General features: G+C 38.6%; 1 protein-coding gene across 3 annotated transcripts in view; it reads left to right on the forward strand.

Annotated features, from left to right (window-relative positions):
- Mtus2 (microtubule associated scaffold protein 2) overlaps nt 1-26,961 on the forward strand; it is a 595,926-nt gene that overhangs the window by 208,319 nt on the left and 360,646 nt on the right. For all 3 annotated transcript variants that reach the window (XM_046454223.2, XM_046454224.2, XM_046454225.2), the window contains one exon: nt 3,055-3,295. In XM_046454223.2, the coding sequence (XP_046310179.1) occupies nt 3,055-3,295 (241 nt within the window). The remainder of the gene's footprint in view (nt 1-3,054; nt 3,296-26,961) is intronic.

Here is a 26,961-nt window from a genome sequence, read left to right on the forward strand (position 1 = left end):
GTATAAAGACAGAGAAATCCAGAGTAAGTGCTCATGTGAGGGAGTCTCTTGTTGGTTGGCAGAAACGGCACAGACATTGAAAGTTTCCAGAAGTGACTTCTGAGATTATCACGTCAGGATAATGAAATATGCTCACTTGTTTATACCGGTCTCTGCTTTAGGCTCTCCACAGGTCCCAGGGACACTCTTCCACTGGTGATTTTAAGGGGAAGGGAGGTGGGAAGAAAGGAGTAGGAATTGGAAGGACAGGGGAAGGTGGTGTCTCACAATCTGCAGATATGTAATGCAGGGTGGGTCCCCTCGCCACTTCCTGGTTCCACCTCATCTCTGAGGGACACCATTATGATCAGGGCTCTCCAGAGAAATAGAACCAATAGGAAATTTTATGTGTGTGTATGTGTGTGTGTGTAAGCGCCCACACGAGAGAGAGATCTGCGTACATGCACATACATGTACACAGAATCTGATTTATAATCAGCCCTTCACACGCATGGGTTCCACATCCTTGGATTCAACCTATGGTGAATTGAAAATATTCAGGAAGAAATTGTATGTGCTAAAAATGTGCAGAGTTTTTTTTCTTGTGACTATTCCCTAAAAATATGAATAAAGCAATGTTTACATAGTATTAACATTGTGTTAGGTATCATAAGTAATCAAGAGATGGATTAAAGCATATGGGAAGTTGTGAGTAGGATATATGTAAATAGTATACCACTTTATACAAGAGACTTGAGTGTCCATGGATTTTGGTATCCACAGTGGGTCCTGGACCCAGTCTCTTTCAGATATCAAGGGACAAATGTATTTAAAGAACTGTCTCACGTGACTGTGGAAGATGGCATGTCCAAATTCTGCAGGCAGGCCTGAGAGCCAGCAGCCTGGACACCCAGGAAAGACGTGGTCCCTCAGTTTGAATTTGAATCCCCTCTTCTTCAGAGGAAGTCAGTCTTTTTTAGTTAAGGACTTCAGCTGATTGGATGAAGCTCACCTATGCTGTGAAGGGTGATCTGCTTTATTCAAGGTTTGCTGATTTAAATATTAATCTCATCTAAGAATTGTCTTCACAGAAACCCTTAGTTGGTCGAACATTACTGGGACTCCAGGGCTCACCCAAGTTGAAAGATTATATTAACCATCACAGGCACCTTCTCCCTGCCCCTGACCCAGTGGTTGCTCAGGGAGGCCTCATTTACCCTGTCTCTCCCCAGCCACAATCCCAGTGAACACGGGGTGTGGGAGCTAGGAGGGGGACAATACAAGAAGAATGTATTTGCTTGCATACCTTGATTTTAGGAATTTGTTTGAAATCATACGGTTCTTTCGTTTGCTTTCAAAGTTCTTTCTCTAAAAACCTCCACTGGAGAAGAAGGGAAGGGCAACTGTTGGCACTGATGTCTGTGTTTACGACAGTGCCGGGTGCCCTGTTATGTTCTGTCAGTAAAGATGAAAGAAAGGAGTATGAAGCTTTTTGTAGATTCCCTTGTCTAATTAAAAATGCATAAACCAGGCATCTAAGGCACACTTTTCGCCTTTTTGAAGAATTTATGCTCTTACCAGAAATAAATTACCCAATCAAATGACAGGCATTGAAGTTATCAAAATCATAAAAGTCATTCTGGAGTGAGAGTGCGGTGGATTTTGACCTTTGAAAAGTGTCCAGTTCCAAAGAACTGAGTAATTATTGAGAACAGAATATTTTAATACTGAAAACCCTACTGATGTGGGTTGGAATTGATATTAATTCCCCATGAGAGCACCTGCTCAAAGCAATGAGCAATAGGGCTCAAAACTTAGAAATTAAAATTTAAAAAAAACAGAGGGTATAGGAATATAAGAAAAAAAAGCTAGAGATCAATAGTGAGAAAGTAAGGACAAAAATTTATTAGACAGCAGATATAGATGCCCTTTCTCTGGGATATAATTTACTAGCCTGAGTTACATACATCTATCTGCTCTAACAGTCAAGCATAGTTTGCAATGTGATTATGATAAAAGCTTAAACACTTAATCTTTTGTTTCAATAATGCCAGTTTTCAGGAGAACTTTATTTCAAACATTAATGAAGTATCACACTAAGGGTTTACCTCTTCAACAGCTTGGATCAAATCTTTTATAACCCTTATTAAAGAATATTGTTAAATGTTCGTGATTCTTAAATAGATAGACATTTGACACATAAAATGCATTGTGATTTTGAACACAGTTACCAATGTATCTTTTCATGTATTGCCCCTAGCACGTTTTTTCCCCCATTATAACTTAAGAAAATAAGTATGTAGTTCTGATTCTTTTTTCCCCGTTTGATTTAAAGAAGAAATGGACTGGGGATTAGCTCAGTGGCATAGTGCTTGCCTAGCATATGCAAGACCTGGTTCTATCCTCTGGATGGCAAAAAATAAAAATAAAATAAAGAAAAGGAACACCAATTATGCCAACAGACATTGGAAAAACATGATTGCTTTATAAATGGTAGATACCTACCTACAAGTTGTATTCCAGCCCAAACTGGTAAGTATAGGAAAAGTAACAGTAATATCATGATTTCTTTATTTTTTCCAAATAGCCATTTCTCCCTTAATAACAATGCACATTTTGTTTTATACATAGCCAAGTAGAGACAATATAAATTAATAAATTGTATCTACTTATTTTAAGACAGAGTTATATTCACAATGGTACCTTTATTCCACAGGTGTGGTGAAAGTTTCATAATTTTGTGAGCATTTGCTATATTCTTGTTTCACTGCCATTATTTATTTAAAGATTGAATACTGATTCCAATTCCAGTGATTTTGTAACTATGGAATTAAAGATTATAGAGGGAGTTCATATTTTCTCCCAAAGGAATATAGATTCCTAGAACAATCCAAGAGATCATCTAGTTGTCAACTTAGGCATGAAGATGCCGAGGCTCAGAGACTGGAAGAGATTTGCAATCAAGCAGCTCAGTGGTACCAGAGTGGATATTGTTTGAACCTGAGTCTCCTGAACCTGTTTAGTGTCACACTGTGGTGTGAAGATCCTGACTGAGCTTTTAATCATTTATTGTAGGTGACAGACCACCCTGGAAAAGAAGAATTTTGTTCTCCTCCCTACACTCACTACGAAGTCCCTCCGACTTTCTATCGGTCAGCCATGCTTCTGAAGCCCCAGTTGGGACTGGGTGCCATGTCCCGCCTGCCCTCTGCAAAGAGCAGGATTCTGATAGCGAGTCAGAGGTCTTCAGCAAGTGCCATCCACCCACCGGGACCCATAACAACAGCTGCCAGTCTCTACAGTTCTGATCCTTCAGGTAACGGTCCAACAGTTCCTGCCTTTTCTTAAAAAATGTGGTAACCTTTGAAAATGGGAATGCCTCCCATCCCATAAGAAGAACCTTTTCCTGCTCATCCATTTGTCAGGAGATGCAGATATTTGTTAAAACTCATCTGTTGGCAGCTGCTGTCTTCTGTATCACCTTTACAATGCCAGCCCTTATCACCATCTCCTGGCTTCCTATAGTTTCTCCCTTCTCTAAAACACCCTGTCAACCAGGGTTCAGAGGCTGCTTCTGCCAAGGGACAGGTGGTAAATATTTTGCCTTTAGGGTCAAACCCCTGTGTCATAACTACTTAAAGCTACAATTGTAGCCTGAAGACAGTCCCAGGCCATATGTGAGTGAGCAGGTGCAGTGTCACTTACAAACAAGGTGTGGGCTGGATTGCCCGTCCTCAGTTGGCTGTAGTTTGTTGGAGAGATCTTCCTAGGGTGCAGCACTAGCCACCTCACCCTTCCACCATTCACCAGTCTTGAAAGCCCACATTTGCTTGCAGAGAAAGCCTTTCCCAGCCCTCAGCTCCTGTACTACATCAGTGGCCAGTGGCCAGATCTCTCCTATGCTTCTCTGTACTCCTTTGCTGTCCTCTGCTCCTGTGATTTCCTCTAGGATTTATATATTATTCTATTATAGAAATAATACATTCCATTTGTCAAAAAGTTTGGGTATGGACAAATATGACAAACATAGACCAATATGACCAAATTCTAATATAGACAAATAGGAAGAAAAACATCCTGTTTACATTATTAGAACCTGGCTAGTGTTAACATCATGGAACATTTTCTTATATCTTATTGTATATTAAATATTATGTTATAGTATGTTGTATATTATACTATGTGGTATATAAGTTTGACAAGTGTTATAAAATCATGGAAGAAAATGTTTTGAGAAATTGTAACCAGAAGACTCATGTGAGACACAGGTGCTTCATGGTAGCCTCTTGGAGGAAGGAAGAAGAGGGTTGGCTGGCGGGAAAATAAAATTTATTTAATCATTTTCCAACTACCAATGGGGTTCTGCTTATTTACACTAATAGAAATAATGCTAACGTTTCCATTTTTGTATATAATTATTTCTCTTCATTTATGTTGTTTTCTTGGTACAAATGATCTGAAGTTCCTTATTGAATAAAAGTACATCTGAACATTCTTTTAAAACCAACTAATTTTCTAAAAAACTTGCAACAATTGTTTTCATGCTGGTGCTTCTTCAGAGTGCTGTTTTCTTGTCATATCCTTGCCAGTATTGAGCATTATCATCATTATTATTGTTTCACTTCTTTTGTTTGAGAAGAAAGTTTTCTTCGTTTGCCATTGTAACACTTTATATATCATCCATCATTTACTGAGGAAATTATTGACTGTCTTAATGCTTTTTTTAAAGTTCTGTATTATTTTTATTGATTCCTGTTTTTTATTAGTGGATTATAGCTATACATAATGGCAGGGTTCACGCTGACATTTCATAAGTGGCTATAACAAAATTTTCTCTATTTCAATCCTCAATGCTGTCCCCTTCCCTTACTTCCTCCTTCCTCTGAGCCCTGTCCTCTATTCTATTGGTCTTCCTTCTATTAATTAATTAATTAATTAATTAATTTTTAAATTGATTTAAAGAAAATAAATGACAGTACAATGCATTACAATTCTTATTACACATTTACAGCACAATTTTTCACATCTCTGGTTGTATATAAAGTATGTTGACACCATTTATTTTTTAATTGGTACATTATAGTTATACATAAAAATGAAATTCACTATGATATATTCCTATGTTTGCATAACTTAATTTGGTCAGTTGCATTTCACGGTTTCTCCCCCTTTCCACCCCTATTCCCTCTCTTTAATCCCTTTCTTCTACAGTTCTCTCTTCTATTTTCATGAGATTTCCCCTTTTTAAAATTTCTCATTTCTCTTTATTTTCTGTGCATATGAGAAAACATTTGACCCTTGACTTTCTGAGTCTGGCTTATTTCACTTAGTTTGATGTTCTCCAGTTCCATCCCTTTACCAGCAAATGACATAATTTTATTCTTCTTTATGGCTAAGTATTCCAAGGAGGGGGAGAGCTGGGCCATATGGAGATTCCATCCTAGTCTTTTGAGGACTCTACACACTGCCTTCCAAAGTGGTTGTCCTAGTTTGCAGTCCCACCAACAGTGCATAGCATACCTTTTCCCCTACTTCTTCTCCCACATTTGTCATTATTTGTGTTTTTGATGGTTGCCATTCTACCTGGAGGGAGATGAAATCTCAGTATAGTTTTGATTTGCATTTCCCTAATTGCTAAGGATGTTGAAAATGTTTTCATATATTTGTTGGCCATTTGCATTTCTTCTTTTGAGAAATGTCTGTTTAGTTCATTTTCCAATTTATTGATATGGTTACTTGTGTGGATTTCTTTCTCTTTCTTTTTTTTGGTGTTAAGTTTTTAAGTTCTGTATGTTTTCTGGATATTAATCTCCTGTTGAAAGAGTAGCTGGCAAAGATTTTGTCCTATTCTGTAAACTCTTTCTTCACTTTTAATTGTTTCTTTTTCTATGCAGAAGCTTTTTAATTTGATGCCATCCCATTTAATGATTTTTGGCTTTTATTTCTTGAGCTTTAGGAATCTTATTAAGGAAGGTGGTGCCTATTCCAGTATGTTGAAATATTGACTCTCTATTTTCTTCTAGCAGTTGCAGTGTTTCTGGTCTATTTCCTAGGTCTTTCATCTACTTTGAGTTGAATTTTGTGCAGGGTAAGAGATTGAGATCCAGTTCCATTCTTCTGTATATGGATAGCCAGTTTTCCCAGCACCATTTATTAAAAATGCTATCTTTTCTCCAGTGTATATTTTTGGCACATTGGTCGAGAATCAGATGACTATATCTATATCTACATCCATCTCTAGTCTTCTAGTCTATTCCATTGGTCTTCATGTCCATTTTTACATCAACATCATGCTGTGTTTTTTACTGTATAGCCTTGTAGTATAATTTAATATCAGGTGTTGTTACCAGCATTATTCTTATTGATCTGGATTGCTTTGGTTGTGCTGGGTCTTTTATTCTTTCATATGAGTTTTAGGAGTGTGTTTCTAGTCTGTGAAGAATGTCCTTTGGTGGGGATCATGTTGAATCTGTATATTGCTTTTGGTAATATGCTATTTTGACAATATTAATTCTGCCTGTCCAAGAGCATGGTAGCCCTTTCCATTTTCTAAGTTCTTCTTTAATTTTTTTCTTTAGTGTTTTATAATTTTCACTGTAGAGGTCTTTTACCTCCTTAGTTAGATTTAATAAGTCTTTTTTTTAGGCAATTGTGAATAGAATTGTTTTCCTTATTTCTTTCTCAGAAGATTCATTATTGTAGTATAGGAAAGACTGATTTTTGTGTGTTGGTCTTGAATTTGCTACTTGGCTGAATTTGCTTATCAGTTCTAGAAGTCTTCTGGTGGAAATTTTGGGGTCTTCTAAGTATAGGATCATGTCATCAGCAAATAGAGGTAACTTGACATATTTTCCTATTTACATCCCTTTAATTTCCTTCTCTTGCCTGATCGCTCTGTCTAGAGTTTCAACAACTATATTTTTAATATTTATTTATTTATTATTATTTTTATTTTAATATTTTTGGGAGTATCAGAGATTGAACCTGGGGTGTTTAAGGCACATCCTGAGTCCATTTATTATTTTTTATTTTGGACAGGGTCTTGTTAAATTGCTTAGGGCCTTGCGAAGTTGCTGAGTCTGGCTTTGACTTGTGATCTTCCTGCCTCAGCTTCCCAAGCCACCAGGATTACAGGTGTGCACCACTGTTCCTGGCAAGAACTATCTTGAATAGGGTGGTGACAGTGGGCATTCTTCTCTTGTTCCTATTTTAGAGGAAATTTATTTAAGTTTGTCTCCATTCAGTATGATGTTCGCTTTAGGTTTATAGTTTATATATACTGCTTGATATTAAGGTTAAGTTCCTTCTATCCTTAGTTTTTCTAATGTATTTAACATGAATGGGTACTGGATTTTGTTGAAGACTTTTTCTGCATCTTTTGAGATGACCATGTGATTTTGGTCCTTATTTCTATTTATGTGATGAATTACACTGATTTACGTATGTTGAACCAACTTTGTATCCTTGAAATGAGACTAACTTGATCATGGTATCCAATCTTTTTAATGTGTTTTTAAGTACAGATTGCTAACATTTTATTGAGAATTTTTGTGTTTATGTTCATCAGGGTTAATATTCTGTAGTTTTCTTTCGTTGATGTGTCTTTTTCTGGTTTTGGTATTAGGGTTCTGGCTTCAAAGAATGAATTTAGCAATGTTCCCTCCCCTCCTATCTCACGGAATAATTGGAGGAGGGTTGGCATTAGTTCTTTAAAAGGCTGTTAGAAGTAGGCTGAGAATCCATTTGGGTCTGGACTTTTCTTTGTTAGGAGGCTTTTTATTTCTTCTTCAATCTCATTGCCTGATACTGGTATGTTTATGTTTTTTATAACCTCCTGGTTCAATTTGAGTTGGGTAGATTATATACAGAGAGAAATTTGTAAATATCTTCTAGATTTTCTAGTTTAATGGAGTATAAATTTTCAGAATAGTTTCTAATGTTCCTCTGGATTTCAGAATTGTCTGTCATAATATCTTCTTTTTCACCTCTGATTTTGTTAATTTGGATCTTCTCTCTCTCTCTCTCTTTTGGTTAGTTTGGATAAAAGTTTATAAATCTTATTCATCTTTTCAAAAAACCAACTCTTCATGAATTGACCCTTTATATTTTTTTATTCTCAATTTCATTTATTGTATATCTAATCTTATTTTTTCCCTGTTTTCTACTGGCTTGGGAATGGGTTTTTTTCTTGTTTTTCCAGGGTCTTAAGAAATAACATTAGATTATTTATTTGGATCTTTCTTCTTCTTTTTTTAAATGTAGGTACTCAATGCTAAAAGCTTTTGATTTACACCTGGCTTAATAATGTTCAGAGTTTTTTGATATTTTGTATCTATTCTCCTTGTGTCTAAAAATTTTTATTTCTTCCCTGATTCCTTCTGAGACTCATTCCTTGTTCAAAGTGTATTTATTATTCAATATCCACGTGCTAGAATTAGTTTTGTTTTTCATTGATATCTAAATTTCAAGAGTCTAGATGTTATCTTGATTTTTTTTTGTATTTGCTAAACTTGCTTTGTGTCCTAAAATATGGTGTATTTTGAAGAAGATTCCCTGTGTAACTGAAGAAAGTTAATTTAGTTTTTGATGGATGAAATATCCTGTACATGTCTAGTAAGTCTATTTGATTGATTGATAGTAAGTCTATTTGATTGATTATATCACTTTACACATTATCATTTACTCAAGTAATCATTGAGAGTCTTAATTTTTTTACAAGAATTTCTATTAAAATCACACGGACTAGCCATGGTTCCATGATATGTGGACATTGTATGGGCTTTCCTGTTGCAGGGTGGTATGACTCAATTATGTGAGTCAGTTACTCACGTGGCGGTGGTTCCTGAGGAACTGTCAGCACCTAGTCCAGGTGTGAAGACAGAATGAAAATAGACAAAAATCTTGCCCAAGTAGAGTTTAAATTTTAGAATGGGGAGGGGGCAGGCTTTTAAAAATTTAATAAATTAGATGGCTGATTGGGAGATAGAAATAGTATCACATAAAGTGAAACATTAAAAACAGGGAATAGAAGGTTTGGGACGAGAAGAGATATTGCAATTTTGAATAGAGTGGTTGGAAAAGACCTTCCTGAGAAGGTGAACTTTAAATCAATCTCCAAAGTAAGAGAGACCCCCATGGATGTCAGGGGTATTGCATTCCAGGCAGAGGGAGGAGCCAGAGCAAAAGCCCTAGGGGGCAAGAATGGCAGGAAAGTGGAGCAGAGTGAGTAATAGGTGAGTGGCAGGAGATGAGAATAGAGGGGATTGGTTTGGGGAATGTGGGGTGTACAGGGCCCAATGCTATTGTAGGGATTTGAGCTGGGCTGGCATGACCAGACTTTAGTTAAGCAGGATCTCTCTTGTTGAAGGCCGACTATAAGGGCACAAAGGCTGAAGCAAGGAGAATGGTCAGGAGGCAATGTGGTGATCCAGGTGAGAGAGGTCAGGACCTTGAACCATCCTGCCATGAGAGAGTCAAAAAAAAAAAAAAAAAAACGGAGTTTCTCGCCGACTAGATATGGGCCATGAGAGAAAAGGAGCAATGTAGGGTGACAACAGGGTTTTACACCTGAGCCACTAGAAGAATGCCATGCCACATAGAGAGATGGAAGTTTAGAATGACAGGCAGCAGCCAAGTTAGGACATGTGAAAGTGGAAATGCCTCTGGTCATCGTATACGAGAAAGTACTGCATCTCTGGGTCTAGAGCTGAGAAGTCAAGATCTGGCTAGAGATTTAATAGTGCTAGTGGTCAGCAGGTAGTTGGCATTTACAACCATGATGGTCCTCTTCACTGGCCGGCCGCTGCACCTCCATCATTAACCTATAGATATGATGTGAACTTGAATTATGTGCCTCTGAAATAGTATGACATAACACACGTTAATAGTTCTATTTTCTACACAAAATGTGGGAAAACTTCAGATCCCTAAAAATAAACTTAGTTGGGATTCATTTTGCAATAGTCAAGGATTTAAGAATAGACCACTTGCATAAAAATACCACTAGCCAGCAGAAGCAGACAGATGGAGTTCTTCTGAGGCTGGCTTATTTGTATTCACACATTTATGGTCAGGGTGACACTTCAAAGTTCAGTTCGGTTCTGGAGATACACATGTGAGGGGCTCTCTTCTCCCTGCTCCTTCAGGCTCCCAACTCTTTTTAGGGCTTCTGTGTGTCTTAATTCAGAGAACAGAGTGTGCCCCCATGAGTAATCATTGGAGGTTAAGAAAATCTAACATGAGGACATGGAAAATGTCAGATCCCTTCTTAGTGCTATGGGGAGGACTACCTGGCAGAGGCTCTGGAATAGACTATGAGAGGTTCCTACGCCAGGGATTAAGGGGCTGCAGAGGGCAGTGGTGCCGCTCCCATTGTTCCCGTCCAGTGGAGCTGTCCTTGGCTTTTGCTTGGTTGGCTCACTTGCCTGACCCCAGACAGCAGGACCTCCCCTTTCTTGGGAAACTTTGCTGGAATCCCCCAAGCATTTATCACTTGCTTTGGCAGTAGCTTGACTCATTTCTTCCTTCCTTCCTTCCTTCCTTCCTTCCTTCCCCTGGAGAAATCCTTTCATTTTCTTAGTGTTTTCTTTAGCAATATTCGTCAAACTTTTGGGTTTTTTTTTTTCTTTTTAATTTCACAGTAGACTTAGATGTTCCATGTTCCATGCAATGCATAACCAAAGTCATTATCCAGCTAAAAACTGTTAATAGTTCTCCTTAATTTGAAAGCTAAGAGCACTTAACTTTCCAACTATTTTTACTTACCCTACTTATTGCAAATATTTATTCATTTTGCTATAGAATAATGAATATAGTTCAGGGGCACTGTTGAAGGATTGTGCCACCCAGGTAGTACCTACCATAAGTTAGGTACTATTGTTATTTTTGCATTATGGATGAAGAAAATAAAATTTAGGCTAATTACCTTGTTCTTCATCTTGCAATTTGACAGTCATACTGTCAAGATTAGAAATCAAAATTCTATCTCAGCATTTTTGTTCTTAACCCCAACACTAGACAATATCCATCAACTGGCTGTGGTAGAATCTTATTGTCCTGCAACATCTTTATTTTATTTTTTTATTTAAATTTTTTTTAGTTGTTGATAGACCTTTATTTTATTTATTTACCTGTGGTGTTGAGATTTTGAACCCAGTGCTTCACACATGCTAGCCACAACCTCAGCCGTGTGTGTGTGTGTGTGTGTGTGTGTGTATTTATTTATTTATTTAGTGGTGCTGAGGACTGAACCCAGGGCCTTGTGCATGCAAGTCAGGCACTCTACTAATTGAGCTATATCCCTAGCTCCTCTATCTTTATGTTATAAGGCCAACTTTTATAGATTTTCTATGCTGCAGAATTATGGCTCATGGGCTGCAAACCTGATTTTAAAAATAAATTTTATTATATACCTGCATTTATTTTTTTACTGGCTGCTGCCACAGTTGAGTTATTCTTATGGAAACAGGATTTTGCCTAGGAGCCTGAAATATTTACTGTCTGGACCTCTAAGAAAAGTAGGTTGATCTTGCCTTTGGATATTGTCAGTTCGCCATTTAGAGTGGCATCATTTAGGTGAAAAGGTAATGGCAAACTTTGAAACTCTTTGATCAATGAAAGTCTAGGTATGGAAGACAAGAGGAATTTAGATGTCATCCATACTTGGAGCATGATTAATCTGTTTCAAAGAACTTTCCCTCCATCCCTTTCTCCCTTCCCTCTCTCTCCTTCCCTCTCTCTTTCTTTTGAATTTAGCTGTTCCAACACAGGATACAGGACTGTATTGGTGTCAGGGAGGCCTCAAGGGCATTGTGCACATGGTAGGTCTTTAGAAAGTCTGACGTTACACACCTCTGGAAAATTGGCAGGACATCTGCTGGGTGACTCTCAGTCGTTACACGAAATATCAGGTAGACAAACTGAGTCCTGTGGTTGAGATGCTGTTTTGGTCATCTTTTAAGTGCTGTGACTAAAACACTCAACCAGCATAACTGTAGAGGAGGAATCGTTTATTTGTGGGCTCATAGTTTTAGGGGTCTCAGTCCATAGAAGGCTGGCTCCATTCCTCAGGGCTTGAAGTAAAGTAGAACACCGTGGTGTAACAATGTGGCAGAAGGAATCAGAAAGAGAGATCTCCACTTACCAAATACAAATAGATACCACAAAGCCATGCCCCAATGCCCCCTCTTCCAGCCACACCCCACCTGCCTTTAATTACCATTCAATTTATCCAATCAGAGGATTAATTCACTGATTAGGTTAAGACTCTCATAACCCAATCATTTCTCCTCTAAACCTTTTTGCATTGTTACATATGAGCTTTTGGGGGACTTTTTATATTCAAACCACAACAGATTCTCAGCAAAAAATCTAATGGAAAAGCATTGGGGTAGTCTCTAGGACTCTTCTCCTACCTCTTTTCAAGACCCCTAGTTTTCTTAGTAAGATAATTTTAGGATGGTAGAATGAAGAAGTTTTAGCCATTTTCTTTTCTAAGGAATCCCCTCCAAAACAACAACAACAACAAGAAGAACAGAAAACAATGTAAATGTCATCTTCAATAAACCTAGAATTGTCTGTGTTTTAGTCAAATTTCTCCATAGGAACAGAAACAAAGGACTATTATACGAGAAGATTTATTAGGAGATTGATTAGTCAGAGGCTTGACAGTCTCACAGTGGCCACCTGCATGCTGTAGAGCCAGGGAAACTAGTTGCTGCTCAGTCCGAGAAGCTGGAAACTCAGAATAAGAGGGACCAATGATGGAGCCCCAGACTGACACTGAAGGCCCTGGAATTCCCCTTAGAGCTACTGGTGCAAGTTCATATTCAAAGGCTGAAAACTCTGGAGTCTGATGTCAATGAAAAACAATATAATAATAATAATAATAATAATAAAAAAAACCAGTACCTGCTTAGGAGTCAAGTGTGCACAGGCACGAAATTCCCTCTTCTGCCTTCACATTGCTTCCCAGTCTCCAGCCTTCTGGATGGTGCCACCAGGTTCAAGACTGGTCTTCCCCAGTCAGTTTGCTGACCCATGTGCCAATTTTCCATGGAAGTACACACCTAGAATGCTTATTCAATTTTTATAGGTCTCCCTTGATCTAGTCAACAACCAAAATTAACTTTATAATCTGTGTGTCCAAACTACTAGAATCAATGAAGGGCTGTCAAACGCAGAGGAGGCGTTCAGCTTTGGGTCTCAGGACAGGTTACAGAGGAGCCCACAGAGCAGGGCATTCACCTGAGGAATAGGACCCAGGTGTCCTGTGTTGGAACGATGGGCAGGATGGATGGGCAGGAGGTAAGAGTGGCCATGGCCCACAGGACAGCAGGAGGACAGGGTTGCATGAGAGCACATACATCTTTATAATAAGGTCAGGTGTCAAGAGACCCTAAAATACACAGCCCTACAGCTGCCAATTTCATATATCTGCCGAGAAACACAGCTTGAAGAAAGAGCCTGTGCCTCACACACACAACCTCAGGGAGTTGAAGCCTCTTGTGGAGCAGTGAGTGTTCCTGCTAGCTTAGGACCCAGCCTGGTCCTCTTCTCAATTAATGGCTTGCAAATAGCTAAACAGGAAGATGAGTGAGAATCAAGTCCTCACCTTCTTGCATCCCATCCTCTGCTCACCTACATACTCCATCAGGCCCCACCTTCAGGGACCTGGTCTTCTAGGAAACACCAAAAATATTTTAATTTTTATTTTTACTCCCTCTATTACATTCTCTCATGATCTTAACATTTTAAGCCCTGAGTTTTACTTGTTATGATTCAAATGAGGTACAGAGACTGGATCTCTCTCTTAATCATCCCTTGGGACCTAGATGGGATAGTCTCAATACAGACATTGGGAGCTCATTCCCAGCTACCATGAGAATAAGACATTCCAATCTAAATCTGCTTCTTACAATGCACCTTAAAAATGTCATTTCCCTTTTCTCTTTTCCTCTCTCATACTCTTCTTTTTTTGAGTCCCTCTCTTAATCATGACTCAAAAATACCTCCCAGGAATGCTTCCAATTTTCCCTGACACCCACACTGGCTGTGGCCATTGGGATTTTCTCAGCCTCACCAGAGTAAGCATGAGACACAAAGTCACCACCAGACCTCCCACTGTGGTTCCACCATGTCCTGTGTTCCCACAGGGGAAGAATGGTGAGTCAGTACACTCTCTGCCTTAAGTCTAGGAAATCTTTAAGGATGTGCCATGTTTTTTCCTTTTGAATTCTCAGTTATCTTCTTATAAGGTGATGTCTTCTTCTCTAGGTATTTGCACGAGAAGTTTGTTTCAGGCAGAGGGAACAACACACCCAAAACCTTGGGGGTGACAATGCGCTTGGCTTGATCAGAGAAGAGGAATAAAGCCAGCTACAGCTAGAGTAAGTGAGAGGAACATGGTAGGGGAGAAAGTAGGGAGATGGATGATGGACAGATTAAGGACCAGGTACGGAGTTTAAGTGTGAAAGTTTTAAACATGATCTGATTTATGTATGTATGTATGCATCTATTACCAAGATCAACCTGTGTAGAAGAGGTAAGAGTAGAAGCAGGGAGATCAGGTAGGAGCTGTCAAAATTGTGCAGATGAAGGATACTGACAGCTTGTAGGATAGAAAGAGAAAGGAATGGAATTATTGGGATATATTTTGGAGGTAGCAATCCATAGTATTGGCATTGAGAGTGGGTGATGAGTAAGGAGAGGATTCAGTTAAAACTTCTGGAATTTTGGCTTGAGCAATGAGGTGGATGGTGATTGACTAATGAGGGCACAGGGATAGAGTAGGCCTGGGAGGACATTTTTAAAAATTCTGCTTTGAGAATTCTAATGGGTTTTGTGGAGGTAATTAGATATATGAGCCTGTAGTTTTTGGCGTGGTCAGGGCTGGAGATTAAAATTTGGGATTCATCAAACACTAACTGAAGTTTGGAGAAGTGCATCTAAGAGGGGAAGGTATCCCAGAATGGGGCCCTACAACATCACAACATTTAGAAATCTAACAGAGAAGACTGGGAAGCAGCAATCAGTGTAAAAGGGGAAAAGCTAGAGAATGTGGTGACCTAAAAACTGTAAGAAGAAAATGCCAACATAATCAAGGAGAGGTCAACAATTTTGAATGCCACTAATGCACTGGGTAATTTAAGGACAAAGAAAGGATCTATGAATTAGGAAAAATGGAAGCCATTGATTATCTTTATAGGAACAATACAAATGGAGTAATGGGACAAAGCCTCATAATCCAGATAGAAGGAAATTGACACCCATGTGTAGTCAACTCAAGCTTGTGGATATAAGAGGAAATGGCAAATATGGCTAGAAGAGACTTGGTCAGGGTTTCCGGAAAACACCTTTGGTAATTTGGGATGATTGAATCAATGTGCAGAATTTCCTTGAAAGCTGCCTCTGTATTGACTGTGACTCGAACATAAGCAGCACTGTCAGCTGTACCCAAGTGTGTTATGGATCAGAACAAATCTATTAAATTTCCCGGTAATTGACACATTCAGCTAATTGCTGTCAATGTGAAATATATTTTCTACAGTTATTTTCCTGGTCTGTTTGCTCAGCTTTTAGAAAATTAAAAGAGCCAGAAAAGGAGAGCTTAGATAAGCAAAGAAAATGAAAATGTCCCAAGCAAAGGAACAATGCATCTGAATGGCTTACCATCACAGCAATTCAGAAGATAAATAGAAGTTAAGCAAACTGTGATCCTGAGCAGGGAAAGATGCTTACTCTAAGGCCAAGAGCTGGGGGAGAAGAATCAATGTGAATCACCTTAATAAAAGTAATGGTTTGTTTTAAGGATAAATTTGTATACAGAATTATTTTTGACAAATTAAGTATAATGATGATGAAGATGAACATGATAATTAACTGTTATTATGCAGAATGATTGCCATATAAAACCATATTTTTATGTCATTTGCAAACAACTCTAGGAGATATGTTTTTGTTGTTTGCTTTCTGTTCAATTAATAAGGAACTTGTTTTAGGAGTAAGGCTCAGATCACAAATCTTGTGATTCAGGGAAGTAGTACTCAAACTGAGATCTGTGTGATTGTTAATTTATGTTAATAATCATCAGGATGACAGCACTGTCACTCGTCTGCTACTAGAGGGCTCAATTTGCTTTCCTTGGAGCAGATAGGTACAATACGTTATTGGCAAGTTGCAAGTCAAAGCTAAACCTAGACAAATGTGTACCTTTGTATCCACAATCAAAACACAGAACATTTTCCAAATCCACCAAATTTCTCTGCTACAGGCAAATACCAATCTGCTTTCTGTAGTGATGTATTATATTTATTTTTTCTTGACCATCATATACATGCAATCACACAGGATATACTATTCTTGTGTCTGGTGTCTATCACTCAGCATGTTTTTGAGATCCACTCATTTTGTTATGTGTATCTATAGTTTGTTCCTTTTTTTTGCTGAGTATTGTATCTTAGAGTTGTTTTCAGTGTCTGGCTATAACAAATGAAAGTACTACAAGTATTCATGTACAGGTCTTTTCATTAACATGTGGTTTCATTTCTTTTGAGCAAATACATGGGAGTGCAATTGCTGGGCTATACAGAAAGTGTATGTTGATTTTATATGAAATTTCCAAGCTATTTTCCAAAATGTTTTTTTTATCTTGTATTCCCATTAGCAATTTATGAGAGTTCTAGTTGCTTTATATCTTCACCAGTATCTGATATTGTTAGTTTTTTCAATATTAGTCATTCTAGCGGGCACAAAATCTCATTGTAGTTTAAATTTGCATTTATCTATTTTTTTTCTTTTTTCTTTTTTTTTTTTTGGTACTAGAAAGTGAACCCACGGGCACTTTAACCACTGAGTCACATCCTCAGCCCTTTTTAAAATTTTTTTATTTTGAGACAGGATTTTGTTAAGTTGCCGAGGCTGGATTTGAACTTTCTGTCCTCCTGTCTTAGCCTCCCAAGCTGCTGGGATTACAGACGTTTGCCACTGCACTCAGCTGTAATTAATGATTTTGAACATCTTTTTATGTGTTTACATGCATTTATATAACAACTTTGGTGAAACATGTGTTCAAATACTTGGGCCATTTAAAACATCTGATGGTTTTTCTTATTGTTATTTAGTGTTGTTATAGATCATTTCTGTTTCTGACTCCAGTGCTTTCTGACTCTACATCATGCTTTAACCTATAATGGTTTCCAGCCATTGGGCCTGGTTGAGAAACTAAAGATGTTGTCTTGAGTGCTCAGACTACAGCTGGTCTTTAATTCCTTTTAGGTGGATATAAAATCCGGTTAGTAGAACCCAAGATGGGTGTAGAAACAACTTGCTGTTAGAAACCTTACTTTTAAGGAGTGAAGACACTACTTTTCTGGACTGCCTTTTAGTAGAGTCTATATGTTTTCTGTTTTTTCTTCAGAAAAACATCTCTAATGGCCTGATACATGTAAAAGATGTTAACCTATACCGTGTACAGCATGGCAGGGTGTAATTTGGGGGTGTAATATATGCACTTAAAATACACCTAATATTGCTAAAAGGTTTTGTATGAACCAATACAAGAAAAGGACTATAATATTTTTTTGATCAGAATAGTTGAAAGGTCAAAAGTCTTTTTTTCTTTTTTAGGAATAGAGGATAATACTTCATTCTATAGATAACCAGAGAAATTCAGGCAGATGAGAAAATCTCAGATAGTTTTTCTCAGTTATACAATTTTGTTATGGATTCTGTTTATTAAAATAGATTTTATTTTGGGGCTTTACATGCTGTGTAAACTTTCCTTTTTTGGTGATTTAAATAGAACGAAGACTAGTAGAGGAAGGAATGGGGGAGAGAGAAGAGGAAAAAAGTACTGGGACTGAGATGAAGCAAATTATATTCTCTGCATGCATGATTATGTCAAAATGAACCTCAGTATTATAAATAACTATAGTGCAATAATAAAAGCATTTGAAAATAAAATAAATGGGGTGAATCCTACCAAGTTTGGAAATGTAGATAAAGAAATTACTAACATGTTTTGAAGAGCAAATAAACTTGATGGAATAATTTAAGCTAGCACACCTTGAATGGTTTTGATAGTATTAGAAATTTAGTAAAATGTAAGTATATGACCAGTATTTCTGGTATAATAATTCTAAAATGGCAATGTTATACCTCAATATTGTAAAAGCAATCTATGCTAAGCCTCAGGCTAGCATCATTCTGAATGGAGAAAAATTGAAGGCATTCCCTCTAAAATCTGCAACAAGACAGGGATGCCCTCTCTCACCACTTCTGTTCAACATAGTTCTCGAAACACTGGCCAGAGCAATTAGACAGACGAAAGAAATTAAAGGCATCAAAATAGGAAAAGAAGAACTTAAATTATCACTATTTGCAGATGACATGATTCTATACCTAGCAGACCCAAAAGGGTCTACAAAGAAACTATTAGAGCTAATAAATGAATTCAGCAAAGTGGCAGGATATAAAATCAACATGCATAAATCAAAGGCATTCCTGTATATCAGCGACAAATCCTCTGAAATGGAAATGAGGACAACCACTCCATTCACAATATCTTCAAAAAAAATAAAATACTTGGGAATCAACCTAACAAAAGAGGTGAAAGACTTATACAATGAAAACTACAGAACCCTAAAGAGAGAAATAGAAGAAGATCTTAGAAGATGGAAAAATATACCCTGTTCATGGATAGGCAGAACTAACATCATCAAAATGGCGATATTACCAAAAGTTCTCTATAGGTTTAATGCAATGCCAATCAAAATCCCAATGGCATTTCTTGTAGAAATAGAGAAAGCAATCATGAAATTCATATGGAAAAATAAAAGACCCAGAATAGCAAAAACAATGCTAAGCAGGAAGTGTGAATCAGGCGGTATAGCGATACCAGACTTCAAACTATACTACAGAGCAATAGTAACAAAAACAGCATGGTACTGGTACCAAAACAGGCGGGTGGACCAATGGTACAGAATAGAGGACACAGAAACCAATCCACAAAACTACAACTATCTTATATTTGATAAAGGGGCTAAAAGCATGCAATGGAGGAAGGATAGCATCTTCAACAAATGGTGCTGGGAAAACTGGAAATCCATATGCAACAAAATGAAACTGAATCCCTTTCTCTCGCCATGCACAAAAGTGAATTCAAAATGGATCAAGGAGCTTGATATCAAATCAGAGACGCGCCGTCTGATAGAAGAAAAAGTTGGCTACGATCTACGTACTGTGGGGTCAGGCTCCAAATTCCTCAATAGGACACCCATAGCACAAAAGTTAATAACTAGAATCAACAAATGGGACTTACTCAAACTAAAAAGTTTTTTCTCAGCAAAAGAAACAATAAGAGAGGTAAATAGAGAGCCTACATCCTGGGAACAAATCTTTACTCCTCACACTTCAGTTAGAGCCCTAATATCCAGAGTATACAAAGAACTCAAAAAATTAGACAATAAGAGAACAAACAACCCAATCAACAAATGGGCCAAGGACCTGAACAGACACTTCTCAGAGGAGGACATACAATCAATCAACAAGTACATGAAAAAATGCTCACCATCTCTAGCAGTCAGAGAAATGCAAATCAAAACCACCCTAAGATACCATCTCACTCCAGTAAGATTGGCAGCCATTATGAAGTCAAACAACAACAAGTGCTGGCGAGGATGTGGGGAAAAGGGTACACTTGTACATTGCTGGTGGGACTGCAAATTGGTGCAGCCAATTTGGAAAGCAGTATGGAGATTTCTTGGAAAGGTGGGAATGGAGCCACCATTTGACCCAGCTATTCCCCTTCTCGGTCTATTCCCTAAAGACCTAAAAAGAGCATGCTACAGGGACACTGCTACATCGATGTTCACAGCAGCACAATTCACAATAGCAAGACTGTGGAACCAACCTAGATGCCCTTCAATAGATGAATGGATAAAAAAAATGTGGCATTTATACACAATGGAGTATTACTCTGCATTAAAAAATGACAAAATCATAGAATTTACAGGGAAATGGATGGCATTAGAGCAGATTATGCTAAGTGATGCTAGCCAATCCCTAAAAAACAAATGCCAAATGTCTTCTTTGATATAAGGAGAGTAACTAAGAACAGAGTAGGGTCGAAGAGCATGAGAAGAAGATTAACATTAAACAGGGATGAGAGGTGGGAGGGAAAGGGAGAGAGAAGGGAAATTGCATGGATGGAAGGAGACCCTCAGAGTTATACAAAAGTACATACAAGAGGAAGTGAGGGGAAAGGGGAAAATAATACAAGGGGGACAAATGAATGTCAGTAGAGGGGGCAGAGAGAGAAGAGGGGAGGGGAGGGGAGGGGGGATAGTAGAGGATAGGAAAGGCAGCAGAACACAACAGACACTAGTATGGCAATATGTAAATCAATGGATGTGTAACTGATGTGATTCTGCAATCTGTATATGGGGTAAAAATGGGAGCTCATAACCCACTTGAATCAAAGTGTGAAATATGATATATCAAGAACTATGTAATGTTTTGAACAGCCAACAATAAAAAATTTTAAAAAAAATAAAATGGCAATGTTATTTTCTCCCCTATGACACTTGCTTTTTTTTTAGTACCAAAGTATGTAATAATTCTGAATCTTTTGATTTGTATAAGCAGACCATTTTCAAGTTCTTTATTTTATTTATTTATTTTTAATACTTTTAATTATTTATTTATTTTTATGTGGTACTGAGGATCTAACCCAAGGCCTCTCACATGCTAGGCAAGCGATCTACTGCTGAGCCACAACCCCAGCCCTATTTTCAAGTTTTAATGCAGTTAATAGCTGTGAAGGATATTAATATGAAATGCTTAGGATACCCATACCCCTGAGAGCCGCAGGACTTTCTCTGCCTCTTCATAGTCTAGCAGAGCTCAGTGGTAGGAGGAATGAGGCTGGGATGCATTGATTCATTCATATATTTTGCTAAATTTCTGATACTATCAAAACCAATCAAGGTGTGCTAGCTTAAATCATCCCATCAAGTTTATTTGCTCTTCAAAATATGTTAGTAATTTCATTATCTACATTTCAAAACTTGGTAGGACTCACCCCATTTATTTTATTTTTAAATGCTTTTATTATTGCATTATAGGAAGCCTGTTCCTAGCACTGGCTCTGTGCAGAGCACTGGTGTGTGCTGTAGAAAAGTGTCTTAGGGAAGGAAGAATGTGAGGGGGCAGCTTTTCCTGGTTTGACAAGCGCAGGAGAGCTCCGAGAGGAATGAGAGTGGGTCTGGATGAGTTCATGGGATGGACACAGCGAAACAGTGACGTCCATGTAGGAAGGAAATGACCGACTGTGGAGTTTGTGCCTCTTCAGGAAGCAGGGGCCAGTCTCATGGGTGGATGTGGAGTGTGCGGGTTGGTGTCACTGGAAACAAAACCAGATGGTGAAGAGATTTCTGTTCCAAGCTAAGTTTGGAGGGATTTGTTTTTTATTTAGAATATTTTTTGGGGGGTGGGTGGGAGGTAGGGAATGGGAAACCTTTAGGTGTTTAAATAGAGAATTGGCATAATTATATATTTTGAAGAGATAGTTAGGGAGGTAGATCATTGTAGGGAGGCAACAAGAAAACTACTTTCATTATATAAGCATGACATAATGTTTTTATACTTTTTCCGTATTTGAATAATGCCATAAATTACTTTTGTGGTCCTCATGATTAAAAGCTGACACTTCAGAAGTCAGATGGAGACGGTGCCTAGTCTCTTGGTGCTGAGTCTCATCCCAGTTCCCTATATATTAGTTACTTCATCTGTACCTCTGAGCCTCAGTGTCTTCATCTCTAAGACAATAGTAATAATAGAACCTAAAGCTTTCAATTGTTGGGAAGACTGAATGGAAGCTCTCCGTCTAGTGTCTGGCACTCAGCATATAATCAATAAATCAAAACATCTCACCTGACCTCTAAGGCCTCCAAGGTCAGGTCTGCTGTTCTTTCTCCCTGGATCCTATTTTCACCCCTTTTCCTCTTCTCACTGAACGTACCCCACCGTGAACTCCATTTGGTTTCCAGGCATGCACTTAGTGACTTAAGATCACTAAGAGTGTTTGCCACTCTTCTAGAACACACTTCCTCAACAAATTTCCAAGGGTAACTCCTTCTCCTCCTTTAGGATTCAACATGAATGCCTCTGCTTCAGAGACACAGGCTACCTGATCACCCTCTCTCCATTGACCTCTCCTTAACCGAATACTTGACACCACATTATCCTATGTGTTTCCTTCAATGCATAGTCTGTAATTATCTTATTTTGCTTTTACATATTGATTATCTCTTACCCCACTGCACTCTATAGTCTATGAGAAGAGAGGGACTTAAAACCTCTCTATCTGTTGAAACAATCTTAATATTAACAGCAGCCCAATAATGGTAGATCTTATTGCTTTTTTCATCATTATCAAGAAGTGAGGGCTGAGGATATAGCTCAGTTGGTAGAGTGCTTGCCTCACAGGCACAAGGTTCAATCCCCAGCACCGTAAAGAAGAAGAAGAAGAAGAAGTGATAAGATCCTGAGATACTTTGGAGCTGGGGTGGGCAAACTGAAGGCTAGATGTTAAATATTTCAGGCTTTACTCTCTCTGTTGCGACTCTTCAACTCTTATTGTAGTCCAAGGGCAGCCACAGACAATATGTAAAACACTGAGCATTGGTGCACTTCCGTAATACTCTTTTTACAAGAACAGGTGGTGAGACCAGGGAGAGTAGTTTGCCAAATGACTGCTGTTTTGAGGAATCACCAGCCTTTGAGATAAGCAGATTTATTCCTTTTTGTTCAATGCAGTATTCCTTCAGAGATCTTTTGAGGTCCTGTTCTTGGCCAGGTTCTGGTCCGTGTGTTTGGGATGCTTAAATTAAATATGTAGCCCATGACTTTGTGGGGATCTAATGAATAATAAATAAATAGTTGCCAAACAAAGAGAAGCATGTGATAGGGACACATGACCTGGCACACAGGGAGGGGTGCCCCATGCAACTTGGGCAGAGGGGGGCTCTGGAAAGATTTTTAAAATTTGAAATTTTGTAAAATATTCATGCTGAATATTGTAGGATAAATAGGAGTTTGCCAGACTGGGAAAGGATAAAGATGTAATGTATATGTATACCTGTCAAAGAGAGAGGCCATCACCTGAGACAATTAGGATCCCTCATAGAGACCAGTTACTCCGTAGGGACGGCTGTGGATTGTTTTGTAGGATTGGAAGTGGGAGTGAACAATTAGTTATATGACCACATGCAGAATTTGAGATTCCTAAGGGACTTTTAGATAGAAATTTCCAAAAGGCAGTAATTGGGGCTAAAGAGAAGTCTGAGGCAAAGAATAAATGCAGGGTCTTTTGTATCCGAGAGATGTGAGTTGACATCATAAGGAGAGATGAGCAGATTCAGGGAAAGAAAGGGAGAATAGCCAGGTGGTGGCGCAGGCCTGTAATCCCTGGGGCTCAGGAGGCTAAGGCAGGAGGATCACGAGTTCAAGGCCAGCCTCAGCAACTTAGCGAGGTCCTAAGCAATTTAGTGAGACTCTGTCTCTAAATAAAATATAAAAAAGGGCTGGGGATATGGCTCAGTGGTTAAGACCCCTGTGTTTAATTCCCCATGGCAGTGGGGAAGAAAGGAAGAATAAAAAGAGGAAGTCACAAAAGGAGCTTTATGTGCACTCTTAGGGGGCAACTGAAGAGAACAGCCAGCGAGAGGGAGAACACTGTTTGGTGGGAGTGAAGAAACATCTGGAAAATGTGTGTGAATCTAAGTAAGAGGGAATTTCCAAAGTAGAAAATGGTCAGACTGTCTCACAGGAGAGAGGGCAAATGAAAAAATGCCAAGGGGCTGTTGGGATTGGAAATTAGGCAGCAGTTGGTGACCTAGTTTTGAAGAAGCCATTTTAGTAAAACATGGGGGTGGAAGTCACGTATGAGTAGGTTGAGAAGTGAATGAAAAGTGAGGAAGTGGAAGCAATGAGAATAGACTGCTGTTTCTAAAAACGTGTGGACGGAGAAAAGAGCCATGGGCGCTATCTGGAGGGCGGAGCAGGGCTGCTTTTTAGAGTGTGGTGGGAGAGATTGGAACGAATTCCAAATATAGGGAGATGGGGAGGAGGGAGGGAGGGAGGGAGGGGGAGAGAGACAGACCCACACACCTGCCCATGGAGAGAAGTTGGTGACAAGTGTGCTGGTGGTGATAACCGTTATTCAGCACCCTGGAAGGTGGTGAATAATGGATCAAGATCATGTTCAATAGGGTGAACCTTATGAAATAAGTGTAACATTGATTCTACTAAAGGAAAGGATGGGGCAAGGACAGATGAAAAATAGAGTGTTGACTCCTCAGTTAAGAATGAAAACCATTTATCCACATCACCTGAATGCCACTTCACTGAAGACCAAGTCAGATGACAAACTGGTGCGTTACTGAGACAGTTAAAGAGAACATGGCCCAGTTACAGTTCCTTTGGCATCTTAGTGACAGCAGATGACCTTGGGACTTATCTTGGAAGCTGCAATAGAATCCTTTAATTTGTTCTAGTGTTTGTCTTAGAAAATATCAGTGTTATCCATTTCTCTATACTGTTGAAATGGACATAGACCATAGCTTATTTTTTTATTGTGAATTGAGAAAATAAAGCTGCCCTATCTTTCTTATTTTTAATTGCAACTGAGAATGTCTAGTAATGTCTTGGAGAAACATGTTAAAAAAATAAGTTTCCTTTACCAGACCCAGAGAACCAGCTTCAATGGTTCTGAAGTAGATCCCAGACATTATAAGTATTTCTCTATTAACTGAGACAATATTATCTTTGTGTTTAGTAAGTATCTACTGAGCACCTGCAATATGTCAGGGAATCTTAGGGAATGAAGATACACTCATGAACAAAGCATAAGAGGTCCTACAAGCAGTTACAATACAGCATGATTGAATGCTGTGATGGTAGTCTTCTGAGATCAGGAGGACCTAGGAGGTAAGTCTGATGCCAAGTTTGGGTCTAGAAAGTGTAGTTTAGTATGAAGGGTGAAGGAGTCAAGGTGAGGGAGTGAGGGACGAGGTCATGCCAAGAATGGAAGAAAGGGTGTTGGAGGCAAGAGAGAATGTATATGCAGAGAGGGACCATACAGTGTTGGGGGAAGGATGAGAACAAAAACTGGAGAAGATTGTGAGGACACTGTGCTCAGGATTTTGCCATTTATCCCCAAAGCAAGAAGATACCATTGAAGGATTTGAACAATGCATTGATAAGATCATATTCCTATTTTAGAAATATCAATCAGTCTGAAGTTTGGAGGACAAGAATGGGATGGGTGGAGGTAAAAAGAGTTGAGGACAGAGACCCTGTAGGAGTCTTTTGCAGAATTTCAGAAAGTATAGCCCAACCAGTATGATGGTTAAAGTGGATGGAGAGAAGTAGATCTGTGTTTCAGAGGTGGATTTGATTAATCTGTGTTCATCAGTTTTCCAGTGAAACAGGATCAATAGGAGATTTAAAAATATCTTCACTTATTGATTCTTGTGATTATGGAGGCTGAGGAGTCCTGTGACCTGCTCTTTGCAAACAAAAAATTCCAGAAAAGTTGATGGTATACTTTGAAAGCCCAACAACTAGAAGCCAAGAGGACAGGAAAGGACCAATGTCCCAGCTCCCAAGTGGTCACACAGAGAATGAATGCAATCTTCCTCCACCTTTTTGATTTATTTGGACCCTCAACTAATTGGGTAGTGCCCACTCACATGGAGGAAGGCCATCTGCTCGACTCAGTCCATCAATTCAAATGCTGACCTATTCTGGGGACACCCTCAGATACACTCAAAATAATGTTTAACCAGACACCCGAGTAGCCCATGCCCCCATCAAGTTGACATATATAATTAAACAAGTATACCTCCTGAACCTGTGGCCAGGTGCATATCAGAATGGATCAGAAGGAAAAGAATTACAGAAGAAAAATCAAGAAAGAATAACAACAGCCCTAGCTCAACTCTATGGCAAAGATCCATTACTAATTCTGAGGAACCCTGCTGAAGTATGATTCTTGCAGTTAACTGATCCATCTGTAATTTTTTTCAACATGATAGTAATTTAGTGAGACCCTGTCTTAAAAAGAAAAAAATAAAAAGAACTGGAGATGTAGTTCAGGGCAAAACACCCCTCGGTTCAATCCCCAATACTGCTAAATGAATAAATATTGTAAGATGAAAAAGGTGAACAATTTGGATATTTTTATTCTGTTATCTTTGACCTTTGTTAATATGGAATCTCAAGATGTCTATCTTGTTCCTTGGTGCATACAAGCATCTACACAAAGCTCATCTTATTGGTTTTATGTAATAGAGAGCAGCTTGCTATAGTCTGGATCTAGAATGTTCTTGTAAGTTTCATGTGTTGAAGGCTTGGTCTCCGAGTGGCGCTATTGTGAGGTGCTAGAACCTTTGAGAGTAGGGCTTAGTGGTAGATCCTTAGGTCATTATGGTGTGCCCTTGAAAGGGATTTTGGCATCCCAGTTACTACTTCTTTCTTTTCTTTTGCTTCCTAGCCATGAAGCATTTTGCTCTTTCACATGCTACCTATCATTGCCACTCAGCACCACATCAGAGATCTAAATAAGCAGCAGATCTACCTAAACATGATAGATCTCTAAAACCTCTAAAGATTTGAGCCAAAATAAATATTTTCTCTTTGTTAGTTGACTATGTCGGGTATTTTGTTATAGTAATGGAAAGCTGACCAACACAGGGCTGTATCCTTATCTTTATGTACTCTTCTCTTCCTTCCTTATTCCAAAACCATGACTTCTAAGCACAGGTTCAGAAGTTGGAGAATACTGAGAGGTTTGGGTAGGTTGAGTCTCCTACTGGAGTGAGGGAATAGAATCATGTAATAAATATTTAGTGGGTACAGACTGTGTCCTGGCCTTTCTATTCTCAGGATGCCCTTTCCTGTTTCTCTTTTGCTCTTGGTGCC

The sequence above is a fragment of the Marmota monax genome, unplaced genomic scaffold (assembly GCF_021218885.2).
Source record: "Marmota monax isolate L192 unplaced genomic scaffold, Marmota_monax_Labrador192_F-V1.1 WCK01_AAM20220418_F8-fsc00011, whole genome shotgun sequence".
NCBI lineage: Eukaryota > Metazoa > Chordata > Mammalia > Rodentia > Sciuridae > Marmota > Marmota monax.